Source organism: Dermacentor albipictus, chromosome 7 (assembly GCF_038994185.2).
Source record: "Dermacentor albipictus isolate Rhodes 1998 colony chromosome 7, USDA_Dalb.pri_finalv2, whole genome shotgun sequence".
Lineage (NCBI taxonomy): Eukaryota > Metazoa > Arthropoda > Arachnida > Ixodida > Ixodidae > Dermacentor > Dermacentor albipictus.
In genome coordinates, this window is record NC_091827.1 from 51,249,799 (window position 1) to 51,276,578 (window position 26,780).

The following is a 26,780-nucleotide window of genomic DNA, read 5'->3' on the forward strand; positions in this document are numbered from 1 at the left end:
TAAAAACGCTACGTCACGGCCGACGCGCATCTTTAATTTCTTTTTCGTGGCAAATGCTTATAAGGGAGACCACGACTGCCCGCGGTTAGAAGTGCGTTTCAGCGTCCTGCGATGTCTCGAGTGCCGTTGAATAAGCGGGAAGAAGTCGTTGAGTTGTCGAAGAAAGCTTACTCGCAGCGAAACATTGCTGCCTTGACGGGCTGCCGGTTGAACACAGTCAACAGGATAGTGCAGGCGTACCGAGATGAAGGACGCATTAAGGATGCGCCGCACGAGAGGCGACCTCGCGCCACGTCGGCGGATCAAGACCTACAAATTGTTGCTGCAGTCAACGAGAAGCCATTTCTAAATGCGAAGGAGGTGCGCAGTACTCTTGCCCTGGAACATGTAAGCGACAGCACGGTGCGGCGAAGGCTAAGGGAAGCCGCCCTCCGTAGTCGTATCGCTGCTCAGAAGCCCCTTCTCACAGTTGCCAACAAGACTGCTCGCCTAAAGTTCGCTATCGATCACCGCAGCTGGAAGGTCGAGGATTGGAAATATGTCATCTTCTCTGATGAATCTACGTTCTCAAGCCGCTGGGACCAGCAGAGAAGAGTGTGGCGCATGGAGAATACGCGCTTCTCTCCGCAGAACGTCAAGCAGGTGGCCGCAAGTGGACGCACGTCAGTAAACGTGTGGGCGGCTATTTCGCGGGATGGCCTAAGTCCCATTGTAAGAATCCCTGGGAGATTTACGAGTTCTGCATATTGCACATTGCTGGAGCACGAGATGATCCCCTATGCACTGAATGTCCACTCCCGGATGGGTATTATCTATTCCAGCAAGACTTGTCTCCCGTTCACACAGCAAAGGTGGTGGCACGTCTTTTAGGCGAACTAGGGGTAAGGAGCTTGGAGTGGTGTGCGAAGGGTGCAGACATGAACATCATAGAACATGTTTGGGCACGTATGAAGGCTAACCTTTCAAGACTCTCCTTGGACTCGACGACCAGTGATGAACTGTGGGAAGCCATAAAGCGCGAGTGGAAACATCTTCAAGATGACAAAGCCTTCATCGAGGCTCTCTACGTGTCTCTGCCAAAAAGGATGGAGGCCGTCATTCAAGCAGGCGGAGGCATGACCCGTTATTAACGCATGAAGCCTGCAAGGAAAGGTCAAGCTGTAACACTGATGTATTGGGATACTTTTTGTGTGGATGAAAATTTTGTTACCATTAAGCAATCGTATAATAAAACCTTTAAATTCACTGCTGCGTACAACTTTTCTTTGTTCACAATAACCGAGACATAGAAAAACATGCATAACAAAACAACCCTGCTTTTTCCTGCGTGCGAGCGCTATTACAGGCGCCACAGTATCACGCCGGTATCATTGCGATACGTTCCGCAAGTATGATAAAAAGAGAGCTAGAGATATTTTGCGCTCAACTACAGACAGCACGGTCCACGCTCTGCATGACATAACCGCCTTATCATCGCTAGCGCCCGGTGACACGCAATCAGCTGCCACTACGCAGTAACGCTAGTGAGGCGGGAGTGACGACAGTTGGCGGAACCGCGGCACCCTTTCCACTTTGTTTCCTACAGCGGCCGCAACGCATCGCCCCACGTCGGTTTCGAGGCTATTTCCCACGCGCTCGCGTGTTCCTGCTCATGTTGCTCACGATAGTACGTACTTTATTCCTACGAGGTTTCTAGATGACACACCTAGCAGTTCTTTTTTTTTTCGCGGCACTTCTTTACATTCTCGAAACGAGCCCAGCAGGACAAACAACTATCGACACTGATAATTTGTCAGAGCGCACCGGGTTTATCTCGAAACTTCTAGCTTTACCAACGCACCGGCTTATGGCCCCCCACTTTCCCTTGAAATTTCAGCATTATGCGAAGTTTGGTTCGTCAAATAAGTGCGCTCTTGCGTTAACTATAGTACCTAGTTCAACGAGTCTTTGCTTACGTCGATTGCTTGCGAACGCTTCTAGTCGTAATAATTAACAGCTCCACCGCAAACGAAAAGTGACGTTATGATCATGCAAGCACACGCACTCACTGCTTCGTGTTTGTTATGCATCGCCCCCCTTCCCCTCACTGTGGCCTCCGAGATCAATGCGGTGCGGGCCAATTCGGGGGTCATCTGCGTGCTACAGACTGCGCTCTGCGAGGCGGCTTACCTTCGGAGGAGACCTGTAGCAGCAGCATGGCCTTTCTACGCGCCCGGCGGAACCGGCACCAGATCATGAGTCCCATGACGAGCATCATGTAGATGGCCGCCGCGCCCAGCGTGATGGTCACCGTCTTGGCCATCGTGTTCTCGCCGGGGTCGCCGACGCCCGGCAGGCTGCCCGACGAGTAGCCCTCGGAGTCTGCAGGCAAAAACGCGAGTGTTGTACATGCAGAGCCATCCACCATATATAATACAGGGACACTATTAAGAAACTATACATCGGTTCAGAAGGGTAAGCTATTCTTTTAAGACCTTGTATGTTCACTACTTTGACGGCAAAAAGAACACTGATTATTAGCGGATGAAGGATAAACTACTAATTCCTGAATTTCGCAGCAGGAAATACCAGCCGGTACATAGTTGTGACGTAGCGGATCTCGTAGAACTGAGTGGCATAAATCCACTCCTACACAAAGACTGGATGCGGCGCTTCTGCGATTTCTCCAGATTAAGTGTGAAGTACGCGCTGTATGCAGCGTTGCCAAACGAAATATCTAAAACTCGGCGACAGGGAACGTTGGCATCATATGTGCTACTGCTTTCGGCGAAACATGGCATGCGCGGAGGAACGGGTGCATTTTCGGACGCCCGTCCTACATGCAGCGAAATCTCGTTAGTACAAACTTCATATGAGTGATTCTATTGTTTCAAATATTAACTCCGACAAAAAGCCTAGAGGGGTATTCGAAATGCATAGAGACGTCGTCTAAGCCACACACACACACACGAAGTTGACAACGCTAACAAGGTTTAGCGTCCCAACCAACTCCTTGGACGGTGTTGCAACTGTACGGAGGTGCGACATGGCTCGAAGCAGCACGCAAGACAACTTCTGGGCAGATGGAACGGCACGCTGGCAGCTGCCAGGCGTCTGCAGAGCGCCGCCAGTGCCACTGCGGGCATCGCAACTCGACGCTGCGCGAAATGAGTCTCGATCCTATACGGAAACCATCGCTCATACAGTTTTTGAAGGTTCTTTGCGCTCTACAAGTGCCAGAATTCTGACGAATGCGTACATCAGTCAAGAGCATAGAACATGGTCAGAGCAACTTTGGTGCTTCAATATAGTACAGCATCTATCTAGCATATCGAAGAATCCATACGTACCAATGCCGACGCCCACGCCAGCGACGACGGCGAAAATTTGCCAGGAATATCCATATAATTGCTATCGCTATAAAATCAGGTTCGACGAAGTCAAAGGGAACAAGGACGCAGCCCGATTGGATAAGTGGCCTAGAAGACAGACCTTGCCAAGCCTTTTGTATCCGCACCTTCTGGAAGTGTTCTAGAAATGTCACTTGTGATAGATAAAGCAATTACGCTCACTGGGACGCGCGGTGAGGAAGGATATATCGCTCTGGTGCAGCGGCATGATAGATCACGTGTTGCGAAGTTACAAAATGTCGCAGTCTCACCAGCAAGGCAAAGCGTTGATAGCGATAGCATAGAATAAGAAAACTACACGAAGCCTTGTAGTCTTATCGGCCGTTTAAAATGGCAGTAAACCTTTCTTACTAATGAAGTTAACGAGCTTGGTGTCATGCGCGCACAGACAAACTTGAGCACATTTTATTCATTGCCCACGAAAACTCACTGTCACCACACGAGTGCGATGAAGAGCGCCGGCAGCTCGGAGGGAATGCGTCGTGTTGTTGCGTCTCGCTCCACCAAGCCTCGCAAGATTGAGACTGTTGATATAAGTATTAAGGCGGCAAAAAAAAAAACAACAGAGACCAAGAGACACACATAAATAGGTCGAGCGCCACGAGATTACGCCACCTCCGAGATCAGGAGCGCGGGAACGCTGCACGCATGAAACCTGCAACAATCTCGGCCCACCCTCAGGTTACTTCACCTTCTCATTACGTCATCAGCAGATTACCTCCACGATATGGTGCGTGGGCCGCGTAAGTGCTCAGCCACGGTCGGCCTATACTTGCGGACAACCTTCTGTGACGATAAAAGGAAAGCTACCGGGACGAAGCTTCTGCATATGTGTTACTACGCCGAGTATTCCGGCAGCGTTTGACAGCGCCTTGGATTTCTTGGAACATATATTAAATCATCGCAGCTTGCTTCCCCGTGCGGTTTCGCATTTATTGCCCAAATGGGGAAGAAAAAAGCAGAAAGAATAAGTCAGATTTGACACTCAGTAGTGTATCCTGCCTTATTTTGCTGCCGTAAATAAGACATACGTTTTCTCTTCTCCAGTGTAAACTAATGCGGATGAGAATGTGGGAACACTTCCAGCAACGCTCTTACTTGCGTGCGCTTTGGCTATACGTAGCTTTCCTTTCAGAAATTTGTCCTCGAGCATTAAGGAAGAGGAATACGCAATGCTCAGGTTTCTGTAGTTTCACTGTGGTAAAAAAAAAAAAGCCGTTTCTGCATTTTGTTATCCCTTTATTTCACAGCGAAGCATTCTTTGCCTCGTTATTAGCCGCGTTCACGTGAATGCGACAGTAGCGCATCACGTGTAACGTGATGCGTCAGCGTCATGTAGCGCATCACCCCTGGTGCGATGGTGGCGGCACACGGTGTCACACGTGAAGACACAGCACGTTTCTAGACGCTTCCGGCATCCCGCCCCGTCGAAGCTCGGCGAGCGCAGCAGATCAGCGGCAAATTCCATTTGGTACAGGATTCCTAACGCGATGCGATCCCGTTTACGTGCACTACGAAAGTCGACTTACACGTCCGAATCCATGGCCGTCTGACGCATTAATGTGACGCGCTTACCTAGCGCATTAGCTCCTTTACATTGATTAGATGCGCTAGGAAGTTGATGCGATGCGACGCGCCAGTTGTCGCATTCATGTAAACGCAACTATTATAAGCACTTTGCGGCAGGTACGTTCCATGTTTCGCCGCACTTTATTAAAAAGAAAGTAATGTGTGACCAATAGTGTAATCGAACCTATGACGTCGAGCACAGAAGGCCCGGTGCTCTAACCACCAGGCCACGATCTTTCTTTTTCTTTATTGCATGGAAAACAAAACTAAAGGTGCGTTACAATGTGGACACAACTATACAGGCCACGATGGCACTACTTTTCTTTTTTTCTTTATCGATCACGCGCATACTTCTTTCGTTCCAAACGCAGCGACCTCTTTGAAACACTCCGCGCGTGCGCTACGTGCCACCTTCTCGTCTTCTATCTTCGTGACAGCTCGCGCTTTGAGGCGCCGTGTCAGGCTGATAGCACTATCTGGGGGACCAGCCCAATTTCCCCCAGCACTTTCCTCGTAGCAGTTTACGCTACGTAGAAACAGTGCGGCGTTTTGCCAATTTCACGATAATCGCCAAAGTTAATCCCGTTTCACCATTTTGCCGCCAGAGTACATACAAATACCATCACTATTTTAGCATACACCACGTGACATACAGGTAGCCATAGGTACAGTCAACCACTAATGTTTACGGACCACAGGATCTCAGAAAACGAGTAGCCTGTAGTCGAGCAGCCTGTAATAGTAGTCAGTAAAACCGAACATCACAATGTTGTTCACACACACTGGCGGAGGTTGTAAATGCGAATACTAGGCTGCGTTGTGAGGGTGCGCAGACATTCAACATCTTCTCAGATTTCGCGTTCCGTAAAATTTTGTGGACGAGCGTACGCACCATTGTACAACACGTAGTTGTTGATGACGTCACAATCCGCGTTTGTCTCGCTTACGCATCATCCACTACCCATGCAGAACCCAACGATCGTAAGCGCACGCCGAACGGCCGGCGTAGATATCACATGCCTCTGCTGCCATACGATCGTCTTCGACGTGGTCACAACGACGAGTCAGCCCGACGACGTGGTCGTGCTGCTATTGTGACAGGCAGCTACGCTCACAATGCACACACACACAATCACGCAATTTACACAAACACGTTGGTTCACCTGGTAACGGTTTGCCGCACCTCAAAGAATGCAGCTTAGCCAGGAACCTGCAAAATGCTTTGCATGTGACTTCGATTCCCACGGTTAGTGGGATCTCCACAATATTCATTTCCATATTTATTTGTGAAGTTATTTATGACGTTCCTGACGACACGTTCTGTATGTAATGGCTGATGTTTGTTTCTCTGCCTAGGAACAATCAGCCTGAGTTATGTTCTGAGCATAGAAAGTCTATAAGTCCTGCTTTAGTCACGTTTATTGTGCAAATAATTGATGTGCTAATTGCATTAGTGTATTTTTCATTCGATTGCTTCATACGTGGTCACTTTTTACTTACACTTAATTTACGGTTCTTTTCTTGCGCCCCAATATAGTACCCGATTCCCAATTACGCTGTGCATATTGCACGCGAAGCTCTCTTTGCCTACCATCCGGCGGTTTCGCCAGGGGCCGGTCGGTCACTAATCGGGTTCTCGCCGTGTTAAACTCCTCGTCACTCTCTATAAAGAAGCGCGTCCCGCGGCTGAATACGAACCTCGGCCACCCAGGACAGCAGCCCGATGCTCTCTAAATATTAGTGTTTTAGTTGAACGTCTTTACGGTACGCTGCGCTCCGAGTCGCCCCGCTAAGCCACAGCGGAGTGGCGGGCGATTTTCACGTTTTAGTTATACGTTTAGCGTAGCGGAGCGGACCTTTCGCGGTTGCAGCGCCTTTTGGCCCAATTCAGGGTAACGAAAGAAAATAAAAACACCCATTGATCACTTTTGTAAAGTAAAACGTGTATATATAACTTATTTGTCCACGAAACATCTAGACGTGCGCTTGTAATGCGTTACCGGTCCATTTTATCCAGTGGAAAATAAAGCGCAGTCTAGGGGAACGCCACGTGATAGCCAGCAAACTTGCTTTCTGCGTCCAATCCAATCCTTTCTGACGCCAACGCTAGTCAACAAGCTGCGCAGCCCGCTCCGCTCAGGCAGCTTGTAAGCAGACCGTGTTTGTCGCTCCGCTAGCTCGCTTGCGGCTGAGCGGAGGGCGCATGCGCATTCGCGCTTCCGCTCCGCTCAGCTGCTGAGAAGAGCGTAAAAACGCCAAACTAAAACACTCGATTAGGTCACTACTCACACGTCTGCTTCTATTCTGCGAACGACGACTAGGTCTTTCCGACTGTCGCCACGTGTTGATTATGAGGATGATGAGTTTCGCACTAGCTATGGCACATGCTCACCACGGGCGGGATTGGCCATGAGTGCCAACAGCAGCTAGCTCTTCAAAATGAACGCCGCGTGTTCATGATGATGATAATGAGTTCCACACTATGGCACATATACCGACAACGGGAGGAGATCGGAGAGGAAGCGGCCGGTACATTTAAAATTAATTAGAAGAAATGTAGAAGTACAAGCCAATACAAGCCAATAAAAGCCACGTCACGTTGTGTAGCACAGGTGCGCGAGGGCACACGCGCGCGCTCCAGTTTCCCTTACGCCAAAGGCGCAGGAATGAAATTGGACAAACATAAAGCATTTCATTATACGCTTCCCGAAGGCTTCGTTTCACGTGGATTCCAACATGTGCGTTGGATTCGCACAATTTTGTTTTTCATTTGCTCGAGAAGTTAACTTAATGCTACAGTCTTCATGTGCGTGTGTGTGTGTGTGTAATTTTTTTGTTGGGCGAATCGATGGCATTTCGTTTCAATTTCCTTGCTGCCAAGCTGGTTGCTACCACTATTTCGTAAACTGAAAATATGCTTTTTAGAGCTGGGCAGCCTAATAAGCAACGCTGTTTGAGTCGCGTTAACAGTTATTGCGCGCGAACTATTACGGATGCACCATATTTTATGGTGATAGCGATTATACGGAAACTCCAGGCGAATTTTCCCCGTCGCCGTGATGTTCCCCATAAAGTGCTATGAGGTCCTATTGTGCCCTGCGCGCCGTGGGTGCGAGGGAAAACGTGCGAGGGTAAGCAAAGAAGTATGGCGGCACCGTATTCCCGCGCGCTTACGTTGGAAGTCACGTGATCCAGCGCACTAGGAGGGGAGGGGGGCTGATGGGAGCGCATCTCCTGCTCTAGCCCGGCCGTGGCTGCACACGGCTGCCCGCGTGGCGGAGCGCGTACGCGGCCCAGGCATCGTATCTTAATTGGAGGTAATCGGCGAGCGCATAAGCCAAGCGCTCACAGAGACGGTTGTCAACTTCGTGTGCATTGCGTTCCCGCGGGCCTAGCGTTGGGGCTCGCGTATTGTAACGCAATCTTCGGATGGTCACTGTGATCCTCCAAATTCGAGCGCTCCGATTCCGGAGGTACTCTGCATCCAAGTACAAGTGATATCTTGCGCCAACAGAACAGGCCGCAGCTTTTTGCAGCAGTGGGAGGGAAGGAAGCGAAAGCTGATTGCTATTGGCGCCGCCGCCAATAGCAATCGTCGCCGCGGTCATCGACAGCGTAAGCTCGGGAAAAGGCGGGCTCATGAGACCGATAAGTGAACACGTTTATTCTTGGCTGCTCCGACACGGCAATACTGCCTCTCGGCGCTCTAATCTAGAGTCGGATGATAGCGAAGAGCTATCTGAATGTAGCTGGAGCACTTATTTTCAACCAATCGAATAAGAACTTGCGCTGAGATGTTTGTTTTTATGGTCTGCCCAAAGTGAATTTAACCTTATAAATATTACTTGGGCTTGTCTCACGGGCTTTAGTACTACGCTTAGTTGAGATGCGCGAGTCGCAAGCGCGCGCGCGCCATGCGAAAACACGAGGTTCGTGAACTACATGGCATTGGCGCCCAGGGGACGCGGCGGCACCACAATGGTCTCTTCGATTTGGCAGCACTTGCTGAACTACGAGGGCGAATCAAATCAGAAAGTCTCTGCCGCAATTTTTTGTTTCTTTAACCGAATTATGGTTGTAAGTGCGAACTCAACACATCCATTCCCAGCGGTGCACCTTTCTCAGACCGGCCCGGCCTTGTCTGCCGGTAGCTCCACGGCGCGGCGCTGCTGTCAGTTGCTGAAGATGGCGGTTGCGCTCCACACGTCCACGGCGTACGAGCAACGAAGTGCGATTGGTTTTCTATGGAGCAACGGTCGAACACCCATCGAAATCCAGAAGCAAATGCAGCCCACATATGAGGAAAGTTGCCTCGCTTTGAGAAGTGTGAGCTGGTGGTGTTGCGAGTTCGCAAAAGGGCCGTGCAGACTAGCATGACGATGAGCGTTTGGGTAGGCCACGTGCGTCACTGACTGACGACAGGGGCACCTCAAATTTGCTGCTGCGATGGGCCAAATATCTGAACTGGTGTGGAGAGTGTGGAGAAATGGTGTAAGGTACGTGGAACAGTACGTATATCTATAATTACCTGCATGTACACCTTATTTTGGCTAATAAACAATACAGGGCCCTCGTAGTTCCGTTGCAGTGCTGTAAAAGCGCAGTGGCAGTTCCCAAAGCTCAAGTGCATTGCCGACACTAGCGCTGCACGTTTATTTGCAAAAACGAAAAGAAAAGCGTAAGCTTTGTCTTTGGCTCGGCGCGCTTGGCGCATTGTTGGCATCGTTATGGTCGTAGCGTCTTATCTCGTAGCCACAGCCATCCCCGGGCGTTTTCTGACTCGGTGCTGCTCCCTCGTGGCCCTCGACATGTCTTTCTTCTCTCTTGCCTTTTAAATGTACTGCGCACACAAACACACACAAGGTCAGGCTCTGCGGCAGCAGGCATTTGCTTGGACGCGGCCACGTCTTCTTTCTGGTCTAGGGCTACTTGCGGCTCCTTGAACAGACGCGTGAAACGTTAGGCATCTGCGGTGGTGTCAAAGAGAAGAAGAAGAAGAAGAAGAAATAACTTTTTGACAAAAGAAGTCTTTATTTCGGGTGGGGTGAACGAGCCCAGCAGACGTACAGCATGGCGAGCGGCGAGAAGCAGGACGAAAGACGGCAGAAGTTCGCCGCATGCGCATCGCGACGCCTAAGTAATCTTACTTGCCCGCCGCTTCGAAAACGTATATAGCCGTTTCCGTGTCTTAGATCGAAGCAAGCCTTTGATGCCGCGGATAGCAAGAGCACTTTGCCGAACGACATTGACACAAAGCCACAAGCTGGCCGGAGTTCCGCAGCTGCGCGGACGTGTTGCTGCACGTTGGCTGCCCATCCCGTCGAGCGAGTGCGCGGACCACTCGCGAACTCGCCGAGAACTCAACGCGCACGTAATCTCGCAAAACAACTAGGAGAGTGCAGAAGGCGCGCGCTGCAACAAAAGAAAGAAAAAAGAAACACCAATACGAAAGTGCAGCGCTCCCTGAATTGGTGCAGAAGAATGCAGCCGAATCGAAGACACTTCGAGTTGCAGGCTTATCATTACGGCTGCACTTGAGTAACAGCGCGCAGTTCGCTATTGGGACACAGGAATACGACGTCTTCCGCTCTTTAGATTTTAGTCGATCCTGATAAAGTCGTGTAAAGCGTTGTTTTCTTTGTCCAATATTACCGGGTTAAGTGTCGCCTGCATATACGCTTACATAAACGTACCGATCGCCTTCGCGTGCGTATTACGTCAACAACAACAAAAAAATATATTGTTGCTGTATATGCTGTTGGTGGTGTGCTTAGCGGGAGCTAACCGGCAAGCTGCCGGTTGGTGCAACGCCGCGTGGGGCACGGGGCTGAGGGGCAAGGAGCGACAGACGGGGGAGCTGAAACAAACAGCGCAGAAAAGGGGGAAATGGAAAAGGGGGAGATGAAGTCAACATCCGCATTCACAAAAGGATTCTATCCCCAATTTTTAAAACCTTCTAGCTGTCTTTCAATTTGTCGTTTTAATACATGATTGGCATATTCACACTCGCCGAACACTAGCCAAAGTTACATACGTACGTCCAATTTTCGCTCTCTAAATGGATTGGAGATTTTATAGCGTTCTCTTCTACCTCTTTCCTCGGTTTAGCACCGTATTCGTGGTCGTCGGAGTCGGATTTTACAGTGCAGACTTTAATTGGCAGCGCACTAAGTTGCTGCACGCCGGTAACATCACAGCGTGTTTGTCTTTTGACGGAAGGAGGAGGAGGATGGGGAGGGGGGGGGGGGTTCGCTAGCTCGCTCGGCTCGCCGCACTGGCCAATGTATGCGTTAGAAAGCCGGCGAGCTTTCGAGCGCCGTAGTAACTTATATGCGAACACTATAAAAAAAAAATTTATCTGTCGTCGACCTTCAGAGCCTCGAGCGATTCGGGCGAGCTCGATATCGGGAGCGAAGAAACCTAACCCGCCTAAAACCGCCCCGCTTTTATACGCGGCGTGGAGCCAGGCAGCCAGGCGACGTAAGCGAGAGGACTCACTGGTTCAAGCCGCAGAAGCATAAGTGAAGCGACGCAAAGGCGTGGACGCACAAGTTCAAGCCGCAGAAGCAGCAGCAAAGCGGCATAACAGAAATGAATAACACGTACGCGAAAAATTCTTTGCTGTCAAATACCACAGCTATATGACGCGTAATAATTAATAACGCGTATATAATTTCGCGTTCACACTCGTGACCATCGCGTGGCCTTTAGAATATCGATCCTCACCATTTGGTATACACGGCTACTTCTATCGGTATGGAAGAAGCCATGTATAGCTTTTGAGATAGCTGGGTAGCCATGCTATCGAGCGGCCACTTTCGTGTTGCCGTGACACCGCCGAAAAAGACGGCGAATGGCGCTTGACGGCAAGTTCATAGATGGCGCTTGACATTTTGAGTACCCGCTATTTTTTAACATAAATCTATTTCAGTACTACAGATTTCAAAACGCCAAATATTTATAACTATTTGGTGCTAAATATAACGAATCTCGTGGCGGCCCCACGAGATTCGTTATACTGGGATCTCACTTTAGACCGACAGAAAACAGCGCAAAAGAAACAGCACGGGGACGAAAAGTAACCAGACGGGATAAGCGCCGGTTGCTTTTCGTCCCCGCATTTTTTTTTTTCTTTCGCGCTGTTTACAGTAAGTATACATGGATAACCAAATAACCCAGGCAGCCACTTCGTTCACTTAACAAAGATGGAATCGAACTTTTTGTCCGTTCTATAGGCGCTGTTCGTACAGCACGGACGCATACCAGCTACCCCAAGTTTCTCTGTTGCACCGTACGTACAGCTGAGCGAAACCCCTGGATGCAGGCGGCCCCCAGAGTTCCTACACGACCGCGCGGTCGTTGCTGAACGCTCACCCCAGCAGGGCAACGCAGCGTAGATACAGCGGCGGGTCACGTGCCACTTATTCGGCCCAATGCCTCACGCAAGTTGCCGGAAAATAAAGAGGTTTCACCCGCTCACCGAGCACGACGAGGCTGGCTTCGACGCGCCGCAGGCCGCCGCTGTTTCCGGCCGTGCAGCCGTACTTGCCGTCGTCGTCGCGGTGCACCTCCGAGATGTAGAGGGAGCCGTTGTCGAGGACGCGGTACCGCTGCGGGTCGAAGTTGTTGAGCACGTTGTTGCGGTCCCACTGGATGGTGGGCACGGGGTCGCCCGTCGCCTTGCAGTGGAGCATGGCGCTGTAGCCCTCCACGGCTCGCGTCGGCGACGGCTGCACCGTGAACCGGGGCATCACTGCACGGGAGAGAGGAAAGGGGAACAGAGCGAGGAGTTACGCTAAACGGCGCCACAGGCACACAATGTGGAATCGCATCCCCTATTTGAAGTAGGCGTACATTCCATAGACGCTGATTTGAGCGATATGCATTATATAACACTTATTTCGTTATATCGAATAGTTCGTTATTTCGAGTTTTGTCTGCTCTCGCTGCACCCGCTACTGATACAACGAGGAATCGCATCCCAATATTCGTTGTAAGCGTATATTCCTTAGATGCTCATTTGAGCGATAAGCATTACATAAAACCCACTTCGTTATATCGGATAGTTCGTTATTTCGGGTTTTGTCTGCTCGCGCTGCACCCGCTACCGAGCCGGCGCATCCGTGCACAAGAGATGCCGGCGGCAGTCAGCACCACTCACTAATGACGTCGAGGCGCACGGTGGCGTTGATGAGTCCCTGCGTGCTGGTGGCGACGCACGTGTAGCGCCCGGCGTCCTGCGCGCGCACCCCCTGGAAGCGCAGGGTGCCGTTCTCGTCGCGGATGTGCGGCGGCCACTCGAGCGACGGCGGCTGGCGGCCGCCCTCCTGCTCCTTGATCCAGCGCACGATGGGCGTCGGGCTGCCCCGCGCGCGGCAGTAGACCTTGGCGTTGGAGCCCAGCTCCAGGTTGCGGCTCACCGGCGCCGGCACGAACTTCAGCCGCTCTGTGGGGTGGGAGGAGGAGGCGAGAGGGTCACGGACAACACGGAAGTGTAAAGAAAGAAAGACTGGGCACATCCTACATCGTTACGTGAGAAGCGACGCGGGTGCGTACGATTTCATTTCTTTCCCCTTCTATAAACAGAGCGAGAGACGAAAGAATAAACGCAGGGAGCAAAGTCGGACAATACATCGTCCCTGTACACTGGGGTAAAGGGGATGAGAGGCGTAGAGAAAGAAATACGGAGGAAGTGGGCAGACAGACATCACCTCAGCACATGATGACAGTTGAGACCACTCTATGCTAAAGCCATTTGTACAAGTCTCTTGCCCATAACACTGTCGTGGCCACCCTCGGCTGCGATGGCTGCTGGGGTCGGCAATCACAAATGGTCGCAAGCAGGTGTTATTGTGTAGTATACTTCTTTTTTTAATTATATTAACACGATTAGCATACTTAGGCACTTTACGCAGTTTCTGTTTAGCGACGATCTGGGTATCTGTTTTTCACAACGTTTTCATTAAAAAAGGAAAATCTGTAAAATGCATCGTGTGCTGGATGGAATTAAACCCACGTCACACGGCTTCCGCGAGCACCGTATCCCGACTCTTCAGCGAGCTGCGTCACAAATGCACAAATTATGTGTCGAACTTAAACGAACCTGATTCAAGATAACGCTTTGGCGAGCTGATCTACGAATGCCCCATAGGTATGTGCCACTCTCCAATGAGCCTCTTTACACTACCTTGGCTCATTGGGTACATGCCTGGGCATGCGGCCAGCGAGGGCACAATTCTCGGTGTTTGCACGCACCGGCGCATCGCCCATCCCGGAGGACACAAGCGGGCTTCGCGGCGGCACCGCCAGATGGCGCAGCATGTCTAGAGGTCCCGCCACAACACACGGGCCGTACATGGCACGTTTCAGCGGTGCAATACGGGGTGTCGTTGCATTGCTTGAATGCTATTCGCATTAGCGTCGAGCGTCATCCTGGGAAGGGTTATGTTAGAATTTATTCAGAGCTGCAACTGCCACATTCAACAACACCCCAGTGTTTTCTGCCATGTATATATTTTTAACGAGCCACAATACTTGTGTTCTACGCAACGTCATTTACGATTTATGACGCTGGCATATAGGCCCAACACAACCCTTCGAGTTTCTAAGATGTGCCTAGTTAGAGTGAAGTGCTGTTTCCTTTTGCTACTTGAATTTTTTTCATCGCGTAGTTTAAATTTTCCCAGGCTGCGTCTGCACTCGTGTGTATGCCCTGTGTAGCAAGCTCTGTTCTGCAGCTCCAGCAGCTCGCTTACTCCTACTCGCCGCGGTGGTTCAGCGGCTATGGCGATGGTGCTCTCGTGCACAAGATCGCGGGTTCGACTCCCGTTCGCAGTAGCCCAGATTCCGTAGGAGTCGAATGCAAAAACCACCCGTGCACAGTGGTATGGGTGCACGTTAAAGAACCCCAGCTGAACCTAATAAAACACTAGCTTTCCACTACAGTCTCCCTTATTTCCTCACATTGCTTTGAACCGGTAAACCAATAAATAAATCTACCATTTCCATCAGCATTTCTTATCTATCTATCTATCTATCTATCTATCTATCTATCTATCTATCTATCTATCTATCTATCTATCTATCTATCTATCTATCTATCTATCTATCTATTACATTACTCTCTTTTTTTATCGCATATATCGGTATATACCTTCTATTTTCTATCATTTCTATCTGCATTTACGGATTCCCTCGCGCCTCACTGAGCAGGCTTTAGACCTGAAACCCCAAACAAGCCGTCACTCACCCCTGACTTGCAGCGTGGCCACCTTTGCCGTCTGGACGGGGAACCCAGTGGTGTTGACGCTGCAGAAGTAGTCGCCGGAGTCGCTCAGGCCCACGTTGCGAATGTGCAGCGTCCCGTTGGGATACGTGGTCAGGTGACCGGGCCCGCCGTTGCCGTTCACGGCCGCCGTGATGGGATCCGTGTTCGCCGTGCCGCCATTGCCGGCGGGGCGCAGCGGCCTGTCGTCGTGCTGCCACGTGACCCGCGTGACGGGCGGCGGCGAGCCCGTGTAGGCGCAGGTCAGCGTGGTCTCCTCGCCTTCGTCCACCGTCAGGTCCAGCGGGTGCGACGACACCGACGGTGCCACTGCGACAACGAGACGACAGGCCGGTGAGGCCTCAATTGCCGAAAGCGGCGTTCCTGCCCCGGAGTCCCCGAGTCCGCCGCCGGACTGTGGGTGGTACGAACCTCACAGGCTAACGTTCTCCTCATTTACAACACGGACACGCGCGAGTACTCCAGGGCAAGAGGAATCCAAGAAGGGTAGGCGTTTGTCCCATTTAGCGCATCGTTAACAAATGAAAGCAGCGCGAAACACGCAGGAGTGAAAGAGTAGAGCGCAACACACGAGCGATAAGCTACAACAAAAGGTTCAATGAAAACCATCCAACAAGGTGGTCCGTCGCGCATGCGCAAGTCAACTAAGACCACACTCAACGCTATCGAGTCAATGCATAAGTGACGTAAACCAAGAAAGGAAAATACAAAAATAAATCATAAAAACTCGTACGAAAAGAAATTTTCACAATATAATAAAACTGATACACACATGGAAGATGGTTGTCAAAGCTGTCTGATACCATTGCCTTATCTGTGAAAGTCGTCGGCGCGACATTCCTCCGCATTCCTGTGGAGTGATGGCGGAACCCCGTTGAGCCCGAGCCTCGCGTCGCGTTTGCAACTCCCGCTATACATTTTTTGTCAGTTACCGCAACAGCAGGCTGGGCAAACGCTTCAGCGACCCACAAGGTTGACCAACCTCTGGCGTGACGTCAGCGCTCCTCAGACCGACCAGCGGGGTTAGTTGACACCAGCGTTTTTCCCTCAGGCCCGGTGACCTAGTTTTTGTATGGTGGCTCCGGCTTAGTAGCATCCTTAATCTCCCTTCGGTGCTAACCTCTTCTCATTCTGTCAGAAGTTTTTGAGCCATACTCTCACAAGGGCAGGAGAAAGTAGCACTTCTTCCAAACGCCTATACATAGATATGCAGAGACAATCCGGCCTATGACAACGAAATTGGGCGAAGAGTGAGAGAACGCTATTCTCCTTAATACTAACGCTGCTGCTGCTGCTGCAGCTACAACTAATAATATTACTATAACTACTCCTAGGAACTACTAACTGCTGCTGGTAAATAATACAATACTACTAATAATAGTAATATTAATAATGATGTTAATAATAACGACCGCGTGCATAGTACACTTGTGTGTTCTGTTCTTTTCATTTCATTGAACTTAGCAGAGTTGCCCACAAAGGACCCAATTGCGTTGTACCGATAAACAACCACACGCATAACGAAGACTTTAACATCATTGCTGCTTGCGACGTAGCACATCTGCAAGACCTCTACGGCGAGTAGTTTCTTAACGTATGCCAAAATCTTCCCAATTTTACCATCATCATCATCATCATCATCATCAGCCTGGTTACGCCCACTGCAGGGCAAACGCCTCTCCCATACTTCTTCAACCCCGGTCATGTACTAATTGTGGCCATGCCGTGCCTGCAAACTTCTTAATCTCATCAGCCCACCTAACTTTCTGCCGCCCCTTGCTACGCTTCCCTTCCCTTGGGATCCAGTCTGTAACCCTTAATGACCATCGGTTATCTTCCCTCCTCATTAGATGTCCTGCCCATGCCCATTTCTTTTTCTTGATTTCAACTAAGATGTCATTAACTCGCGTTTGTTCCCTCACCCAATCTGCTCTATTCTTATCCCTTAACGTTACACCTATCACTCTTCTTTCCATAGCTCGTTGCGTCGTCCTTAATTTGAGTAGAACCCTTTTCGTAAGCCTCCAGGTTTCTGCCCCGTAGGTGAGTACTGGTAAGACACAGCTATTATATACTTTTCTCTTGAGGGATAATGGCCAATCCATTAATGGATAATGGATTGAGGCCATTATCCCTCAATTTTACCAATACTACTACTACTACTACCGTTGGCTGCCGCAATGTTACCGCTACTACTGCTAGTGCCGCTACCACCCCTAATAAATGCTGCCGCTGCCTTCGAGCGCTTCTTCACTACTTGAAGGCAACAGACTTGAGTGCCCGACTATAGATTTCCTACACCTAACTCAGTGCATGCGAAAGCGCGGCATATACTCGTGTTTTCTTTCTCTCTTTCACTCGCCATTCCCCTCCCCACGTGCAGGGTAACAAACCGGACTCATTCTGGTTAACCTGCCTGCCGTCATCTATCTATCTATCTATCTATCTATCTATCTATCTATCTATCTATCTATCTATCTATCTATCTATCTATCTATCTATCTATCTATCTATCTATCTATCTATCACCACCACCACCACCACCACCACCACCACCACCACCACCACCACCACCACCACCACCACCACCACCACTAACGAATGCTGTCGCTGCCTCTGATACTCCTACCATTTCTGCAACTCACCGGCGACGAAGAGCGTGACGCCGGTCCGCCGGGTGTGCGCCATGTTCTGCGCGACGCAGGTGTAGTTGCCTGCGTCGCCCTTCTTGGCCGCGTCGATCAGCAGCCGCGTTCCGGAGACCCTGACGCGGCCGCTGTCGCCGATGGTGTGGCCCGACGGGTCCTCCCACCAGGCCCGCGGCCGGGGCTGGCCGTCGGGCACCACGCAGAGCAGCTCGAGCTGGCCGCCCTTGGCCGCCACCACGGTGCGGTCCTCCGGCAGCGGGGGCTCGATGGACTCGTGCTTGAAGTCCTCGAGGACTGCGGACGTTCGTTATTAGTGTGTATGCGAGAAGTTAGATAACTTTTTTTTTTCATTTCGTTCAAGTTTGACGCGCTTTAAGGGACACGAAAAAGAAAGATAATTTAATCTGTATTAGAAGAACACGCTTCCACAATACAAAAAGAAAAAAAAAACAAAGTACAGTGAAAAGAGAGCAATTCAGAAAGACCGTAATAACGAAAGATGTGCGGCCATGCCGCAACTACGTCATGGATTGTTCATAACTATTACACACAGCGTGGACGAGCGCATGTATATATTGTTGGCAGTGTCTGCGCACGCCCAGTTAAATTTTGTTTAGGTAAACTTGGACTACAACGTATTTTTTAAGAGCAAAAAAAAAGAAGCAAAGCAAGAATGAACTTGGCAAGTTTTAAGGACATTAACTGAGGCACATCGACCCCAATACGGTAACATATGCTCAAATCCGTGACGCCACATTTAACTACCGGCGCGAAATTCACAACATGGAACTTTCACTTTGATTTTCTCTCGTAATAAACAACGCATTTCCACGAAATTAACAATGACAATGATCAATAATGCTCAATCTTGGAAGATCTGTTGCTTTTTCCTTTATTTATAAAAAAGAAACGAAATTTGGCAAAGCATCTCAATATCTGTGACATCACAGACAAGACGTCATGAGTGCAGCAATATGACCCTTAATTCAAAAAGGAAACTTTTGCCTGCTCCTTCATCGCGAGTCATTCGCGGCTCTCTGCGTCAAATAAGCGCTCGTGGAGAGACGCAAGTCCCAAACAGTCGAATCCAAGCGAGCACACTCACATGCGAGGCTTATCCTCGCCACGAAGGACTGCTGCGCGGCGTTCTTGTCCTGGCCCACGCCCACGCAGCGGTAGAGGCCCTCGTCCGAGCTCTGCACGTTCTGCACCAGCAGCGACGAGTTGCCCAGGATCGTGGTCCTGCGAGGCGCATATGGAGTCGTCGTTCGTACACCGATCGCAAGGAGCAGAGCAGTAACACTTCGCGGAAACCGTCACTTCAATGGCATCCACGACATATCGCACTGGTGTTGCCCCGGGGACGCCCTCGTGCGCCGTTTCGTCCAATCATCGTCGCACCAGGGCGACGAATGGTGACGAATTCGCCATAAAGAAAAGAAAAAAAAAAAACCTTTGAGGAAAAGGCAGAAAACTATTTGCGTCGAGTTGCCACGCGTTAATCCGTGCGGCAACAAGACGAAGCGTGACTCCTCAATATCAGTCATAAGGCCGACAAACGAGGTACAACTGCAGGCTGGAGACACCGAGAAAAGCAGGATTTGAAGCGCGACGCACCGAACTAGTAGTACCGTCATGTGACGGATGAGGGCAAAATTTTCAGAGACATTGCTTTGTGTCTGGTACGATGCAGAGCGGTGCGCTTTTATATAACCTTCCTTCCATTTAAGAGTATGCCTTGCGGCAAATGCACCGCGTTTAAAAAAAAAAGGGAAAAAAAGGCGATGAAGAGACTAAATCCGCGTGCATATGCTGTTGTATTCGTTCGCAAATAGATTTAATTTATTACACAAGGTGTGCAACGTCAGCATAAACTGAATGATTAACTGGGGAGGCTAAACTAGTACGAGTCTTACGCAAAAGCGCACAGCGGTGGATCTCTCCATATTTTATGAAGAGATGCTTAAATGTTCTCCGGACCCTTCACTAGGCACCAGGTAAAAAAACCCGCAAACGTTATTTACGCTAGGACTAGGGGGAAAAAAGAAAGGAAAGAGAAGAGAAAAATAGAGATAAAAAGAAAGAAAACAAAAAATTACAGTAGCGCGGGGGAGTCTGTTGATCGAAACCTGGTCGCGTTTAATATTCATCAAAATTCAAACCAAGACGCCACAAACGGTCTATCACTGGCACACGCATGAAGTAGTTACAGGACCGATAAACAAGCACCAAGTTACCGTATGAGGATCCAAGGACACAACTTGGCGAGTTCTAATCTTTCCCGCGCAAGAACGGCCCAAACAGGAGAAGACACTTCGAAGTCGCTGACGCGAAAGTGCCGTACCGGCGCTCTACTATTTCGGTGAGATAATCGAAAATGGAAATTGCTATCGCTTTGCCCATTTGGCAAAGAAGTATTCTTTCTTTTTTTTCATGAGACATAAGAATAAATACAGTGTTGCAGAAGCGTTTTAGAAATATGAGGTAATTTAGTGTTGCTCTCGAGTGTCCGTTTAAAGCGACATCCGCAATAAACACACCCACACGCACGTACGCTTGACACAATTTCCTGAATTACCCGTGCCTTGCTACAGGAAACGTCGTGAATGTTTTTCTTTTTTTCGTGACCCATCAATATAACACGTCACCTTAAGAGCCGTAAGGTGAACCTTCCACTTTACTACCTCGTACCACTCCCACCCCCTTTTTCTTTTTTTCTCTCCATTGTCCGAAGCACCCAATTCGCACAGCACAACCTCTATACGACGAAGATATCTCAACGTTCTTGGGATTCGCTGTGCTACTTTTTTTGTTTTTCCCCTCACTGTTTTATTTCCTCATCTTCGCAGTCAACAATGACCATCCGCCGTCGTTCCCCTTGTCGGGCGCAGCCCCGTACAACGTCGCGGCCACCAGATGTCTCACAATGGGTACTCGGCAATACTCGCAACGGCGCAGGGGGAGGACCTTTATGGCTCCGCCGCCATACACTGTCAGCTCGCTCCGCGAGAGACGCGAAAAAAGAAAGAAAGAAAATGATCCGGCTATAATAACCCGTCGTATACACACACACATATATATACGTGCGGGGAACCGTCATAAATCTCGCTTATAAGTTCTACTTCGTGTCACCTCGTGACGTGCGTGTCCGGGGCCAGAAAGAACGGATTTCCGATTCGTCATCGTTTAAGGGGCGGCCGACCCAGTCTCGGGAGTTCGCGTCGCTCGCTCCCGAGGCACATAAAGAACAAAGAAAGAAACGCTCTTGGATTATGAGTTTCTCCCTCTTATTCCTATATATATATTTTTTTTGCACACGTCTCTCGCGGATCGCATACCAGACGTGCCGTAATCCCATTCCCTTTGTTTCAGCTGCCCGTCCCAGTTAGATGTTTCTTTTGCTAGGCTTAGTGTCGTCGTTACACGCTATGGATGACATACCTGTTCAAACCAACCGCGGTGGCATAGCTTCTTCGCCATCGCTATGCTTATTGTGATGCTATTGTCGGTCTATCGATCGAACTTTTTCGAAACGCGCAGGGTGAGCGCGAGGTCCGGGGTTCGACTCTCGGAACGTAGATCCGGTGGAGGTTGAATGCGATCGCTGTCGCGGGTGTACACCACGATTTCGTCGACGCATTGGAGAACGGCAAGTCGCATGCCGCCGTCGTCATCGCGATCGTCCGACTTTATGTCCGCCGCGGCACGAACACCTCCTCTCTCTCTCCCACTGATCCCCAATTGCTCCAGACTTGGGCGAGCCAGCTGCAGCTAACACTTCCAAGGCCTAAACGTAGCACTCATGCATGCATATATAGGCGGTCCCCTAATTCACCTCTTAGTGGGGGCTTCCTCGGGAGTCACGGAAGCCAATTTCGAACAGGGAGTGAGAGAGAGAGAAAACAAGGGTAGGAAAGGCAGGGAGGTCAACCAGAACATCATCCGGTTTGCTACCCTACACTGGGGGTGGGGGAAAGGGGAATAGAAAGAGGAAGAAAGGGAGAGAGTAAGGCTATGCTCAGAACCAGAACATCATCCGGTTTGCTACCTTACACTTGGGGTGGGGGAAAGGGGAATAGAAAGAGGAAGAAAGGGAGAGTGTAAGGCTATGCTCTAGGTAGGCTATGCTCTAGCGGGCTGCATGCGCCGGAAGAGACATAAGGCTTCACCGACAAGTCATGCTTGCCGCCGTGTTTTGGACACTATGCTTACCCATGCCCATAAATGTGGGCGGGAGTACAGGGGACGTATATTCTACGACGATCACTTCCGGCGATAGTATCGCCGTCAGGATTGCGCTGATTGGCTCGTCTTAGCTCAATCGGATGAGCTGATCGGCTGGTTGAGTACTACGTTACGCGAAGCCGATAGCATCGCCGAAGCGATCGTCGTAGAATACATCCCCAGGCTCCGCCGCTTAGCTTACCTGAGTATAGCATCGCAAGCGTAATGACGAATATGTCGGCACTGCACTATATCGTTTCCATTTTCTTTGTTGTTTCTGCATTTCAATTAAAAGCACGTTTATTTTCCTCTATGCTTTCTTAGATTCACCGTTGGTTTGTTGACATGGTTGCAAAAAAAAACAAAAATCACAGCACCTCCGTTAACTTGATCCTTCTTCTCGTTCACGTAAATACCGAGCGTTAAACAACACACAGTAAAAGACATAGGCGCATAAGTATAGAGCCCGTATGCTTCGCGGTCATATACGTATAAATCAAGGAGGAGGAGGAGACAAAGGAGAGGAAAGACAGGGAGGTCAGCCAGTGTAAGTGCCGGGTGGCTACCCTGTGCTGGGGAAAGGGGTAAAGGGAATAAAAGGAGAAAGTAGAAGAAGAGGGGAAAAAATGGAAAAAAGAAAATTCACACGGTAACGCGAAACTACGCGCTACAACGTTCAAAGGCGGTCGCATAAATCAAATGTAAATCACGTATAAATCAAAGTGCACAAGCTGGAAGAACGGAGAGAGCGTTGCGGTCAGAGGAAGGAAGGAAGGAAGGAAATCAACTTCATTCGAGGTCCTGCAGGCCACGAGAGCTTTGGGCTCTCATGGAGTGGGCGTCTCCCACGACGGAACCGGGAGGTTGAGTTTCCTGGCGGCGTCGTGGACCTGCTGGACGGCCCAGAGTTGGGGAGCGAGTTCTTCGCTCCGGATTGCTTCTTCAAACTTGCGCTTGTCCTGTTCGTAGTTTACGTGAGCTTGCGAACACGGACAGACACCATGCGTACAGTGTCGTGTACTCACTTGGTGGTGTTCCCGAGGGGCACGTCCCCGTCCAGCGCGTACCACTCGGTGACCGCGGCCCTCTCGTAGACGCAGTCGAGCCGCGCCACGTCGCCCCGCTTCACGGTCACGTCGCTGGGCAGCGTGCTGATCCGGGGCACGTTCTCGCCTGCGGTCGGAGGGAGGCCGCGGTGCTGACGGGAAGGTCGGCCTCGACCACACGACTGCCTTGCTGGCTCTTTCAAAACGCATGCACGCGCGGCAGTTCGCCTCTCGGTTTATTAGAATCGGTTTCAGATAGCCCGCAGATAAGAGCTAGCGACGCTCAGCGGACATTACGTGCCGCGCAGATGTGCGTGCCGAAACCCGTTCTCTGTACGGACGGTGCGTCGGATAAGATGGGGCTGTTGGAAATGTTGGGCCCTCGCTGGACACAATGCCTTTTTATTTTGTCGTAATCGTAAAGTTAACTTTCCTGCGAGGCAGTTCGCCAAACTAATGGCGATGTAATCTTTTCTTCCTTTTTTTTTTCTTTCAACCAACATAGCATAGTTTGGCGGTACTGTGACACAGGAAATGCGGACGTGGGCCTCGTGATGAAACCGTCCTCGAGAGACAAGACCGAGAGCGTGCATCGAGAACTTGGTCTTTCGTTTGAACGATTAGTGGTACCGCTACGAGTTGGGCAAGTATGCCGTGTTTAAGCGGCGCTTTCGAATCAGAAAAAAAGAAAAGTGAACCGGTGTTTCGACAACCCGTGCGAGAGTGCAGAAGCAAAACGCAGCGCAGTTCAATTCCTATCCCGGAGAAGACCTGTCCTCGCTATATATCTTTGCCGCTTTTATTTCGCGGCACACATCGAGTGAGCCAAAACGAACTACAACTGCTCCGCGCGAAAGTAATCCTGCAACATATTTCGTATATCCTTCGGCATGCGTGAACGGTTTCCGTTGAGACCTTCGGCATAAGCTAAATACTCAATTTTAAGTGCTTGCCGGCCGGCACTTAGACGGTCGTTCTCGGCTGACACTGTTCTTCTACGCCTATACTGACATTTCGAATAGAACAGTTTATTTATCTATTATTGCAGTAGCAATTATACGGACACTCCAGGCGCATTTCTGTAGTCGCCGTCACCGTGATGTTTCCCAGAAAGTCCAAAAGCGATAATACCGTCGCCGCGGGCCCTACGCTGTACGTGCGAGTGAAAACTTGCGAGGATGAGCCCACGATCGCGGCTCAATCTGGCGTGCGCAAGGGAGGAAAGCGGGGGAGGAAGCTCGCCGTCTTCCGTCGCGCGCGAGGAACCGGGGGGAGGGTAGGCAGAGAGGGTGCGTTGCACTTCGGCTGCAACTGCGTACGGTGCGAGGTCGCGCGGGCATTATCTCGAAAGCGACCTGCTTTGGGGGCAGAGTCTGGGTGTGCCGGCGGCTCGTAGCTTTTGCGTGTACTGTATTCTCGCCGCTCAGTTTGCGTCGAAGCGATAGACAGCACGAAAGTCGCTTCGCTCGCTGCTGCTGCCGCACTTCCTCAGACCAGAGTTTTCACAGCGAGTGTCCGCGGTCATCGAGTGTAATGTTTGCATGTTTGCCTGTGCGCACTGATACCATGCTTGTTAATTTAGTTAGTAAGCGAATGTTTACAAGTTTATACGGCCGTCAAAACTTCTGTCCTTACTTATTATGGCAGTCCAGTAATTTGCCATCTCAATCGATGCTTCGCCTTTCGGGTGAAATGGCGACATTTTATTTATTTGTCATAAATTTCAATTTATTTCAACAAGCACAACATGTCGGCGGCTACTCCGCAACTATGCAGATCGCTAAATGACCAAAGCGCGATGACAGGCGAAGTGAAACGTCTCATCTGTATACCACGAAGTGTGCCGCTGCAGTGTCACGTACCGGCCAGCGTGAGGGCGAATCCTCGCCGGCTGCGCACCATGCCGGCCTCGGAGGAAGCCGCGCAGGTGTAGACGCCGTTGTCGGCGGGCGTCAGCGCGGCCAGGTGGAAGCGGCGGCCGCGGAACGACACCCGCTCGCTGCGGAACAGGCGCACGCCGTTGTGGAACCACTCGAGCTGCGGCTCGGGCACCCCTTCGGCGCGGCAGCGCAGGGACAGCTCGCCGCCCACTGCCAGCTGGTCGGGAGACGACGGGCTGTGCAGCTCCACACTCACCTGCTCGCCGATCCCTGTTAGAGAGAGAGAAATAAAAGAAGAACGAAACCTGAGAGGATACTCGCATCAAACCTAAAGGCAAAGAATCACTTCACTTCACTTTATTTCCTTGAAGACCCCACAAGGGGGTGTTACATAAGGGGTGGGTTCTACAGAGATGCTACAAATGACACAGGTATTTAACAAGACAGGTATATGGATACATTTTGAATAAAACGTGATGGACAGGTGATTGAAACAACGTCGTGGGGAAGGCCATTCCATTCTGAAGCTGAATCACATTCGCAAAGAACATGGAGGGCTTGCCATAAGTGATGGCCAGTGGTCGAACAAGGAATGTCGCTATCGTTACGACAAACGGACTTCGTCAGTTGCCGTCCTGACGAAGACGAGTACTCCTGTCGAAACGTTAGCGACGTTTCTTGTTCGACCACTGGCCATCAATTCAAGCCCGCATCTTCCTGTGAACATGCATGTCTTGTTGGGATGACCATAATAAGGTCAGGTCTTGCACGCTGTGCTGCTGACGTATTTGGTCTTGCAGATCAAACACCACTGACGAACTTGCGCTGTATACAGCAACACACAGATATTACGTGCCTAGGTGATGTGTCTGAATACGCTGCACTGAGGTGTTGATGGCGCCGTTTTGCACGCATTCGGTAAATGACGCCACTTACCTCCGAGACTCGGATGCGCACATCTTTGCATTTATCGCTTTTTCTTTCTTTCTTGGGGGTGAGTGGGATGGGAGTGATCCGGCACATGATATGCAAGAGACGTCGGACAATGCGACGCGAAGCCGCTCAAACACGAAGTATAAAAAATGAAAATTTCTCGTGGTTGCACATCTCGGAAGCACACATGACACACAAAAAGTTTCATACAGACAGATTCACGAACGAGTGAAAAAAAATTAAGCATAGCTATTCGCGAGAAAAATGGAAGTAACCTTTCGGAGAACACTATATAGTCCAAACTGATTTAGCACTTGTCTTTATCGTGAACTTGAACAGAAGCACAGCCTCCTTTTAGATGCGTGCCCTGAGTTATTGCCGTTCAATTCGGTGCTTTGCTGTCTTGGCCTATAAGAACCAAGAAATCAGCAGAAATAGACGCCACGCGCAAGACTAGAACTCTGCACGTTGCCTAATTAAAGACTCTCACGTTTCGTGGCAGGTCATGAACCCATAGAAGGGACACGGAACCATGACCTGACACGGATGGTCTAAAAAAATGAACCATACGGCGTCCACGAATACGTACGCAAGGGTCAATCGAACTGCCTTTCGTACGTTCCTGCTTACCACATACAAACCACATGCAGCACTTCACCCAATCGGCGCCGTGGAGGCACAACCACAAAAGAGGACACGCGGAACGGCCGCCAGAGACACCACAAGACAAAAGTCTAAAACCGGCCGACAAGCACTCGCGCCGCCTTACTGAGAGAATAAGATAAAGGAGGTCCGAACAGAAGCAG

At 50.3% G+C, this 26,780-nt stretch overlaps 1 protein-coding gene across 1 annotated transcript in view; it reads right to left on the reverse strand.

Moving 5' to 3' along the window:
* The window catches only part of LOC135910171 (inactive tyrosine-protein kinase 7-like), a 173,864-nt gene that overhangs the window by 8,305 nt on the left and 138,779 nt on the right, over positions 1–26,780 (reverse strand). Inside the window, exons 3-10 of the mRNA XM_065442222.1 lie at positions 25,024–25,311; positions 23,141–23,288; positions 18,997–19,133; positions 17,889–18,185; positions 15,208–15,552; positions 13,120–13,404; positions 12,439–12,711; positions 2,170–2,361 (exon numbers count right to left, since the gene is read on the reverse strand). Coding sequence (XP_065298294.1) covers positions 2,170–2,361; positions 12,439–12,711; positions 13,120–13,404; positions 15,208–15,552; positions 17,889–18,185; positions 18,997–19,133; positions 23,141–23,288; positions 25,024–25,311 — 1,965 coding nt within the window. The remainder of the gene's footprint in view (positions 1–2,169; positions 2,362–12,438; positions 12,712–13,119; positions 13,405–15,207; positions 15,553–17,888; positions 18,186–18,996; positions 19,134–23,140; positions 23,289–25,023; positions 25,312–26,780) is intronic.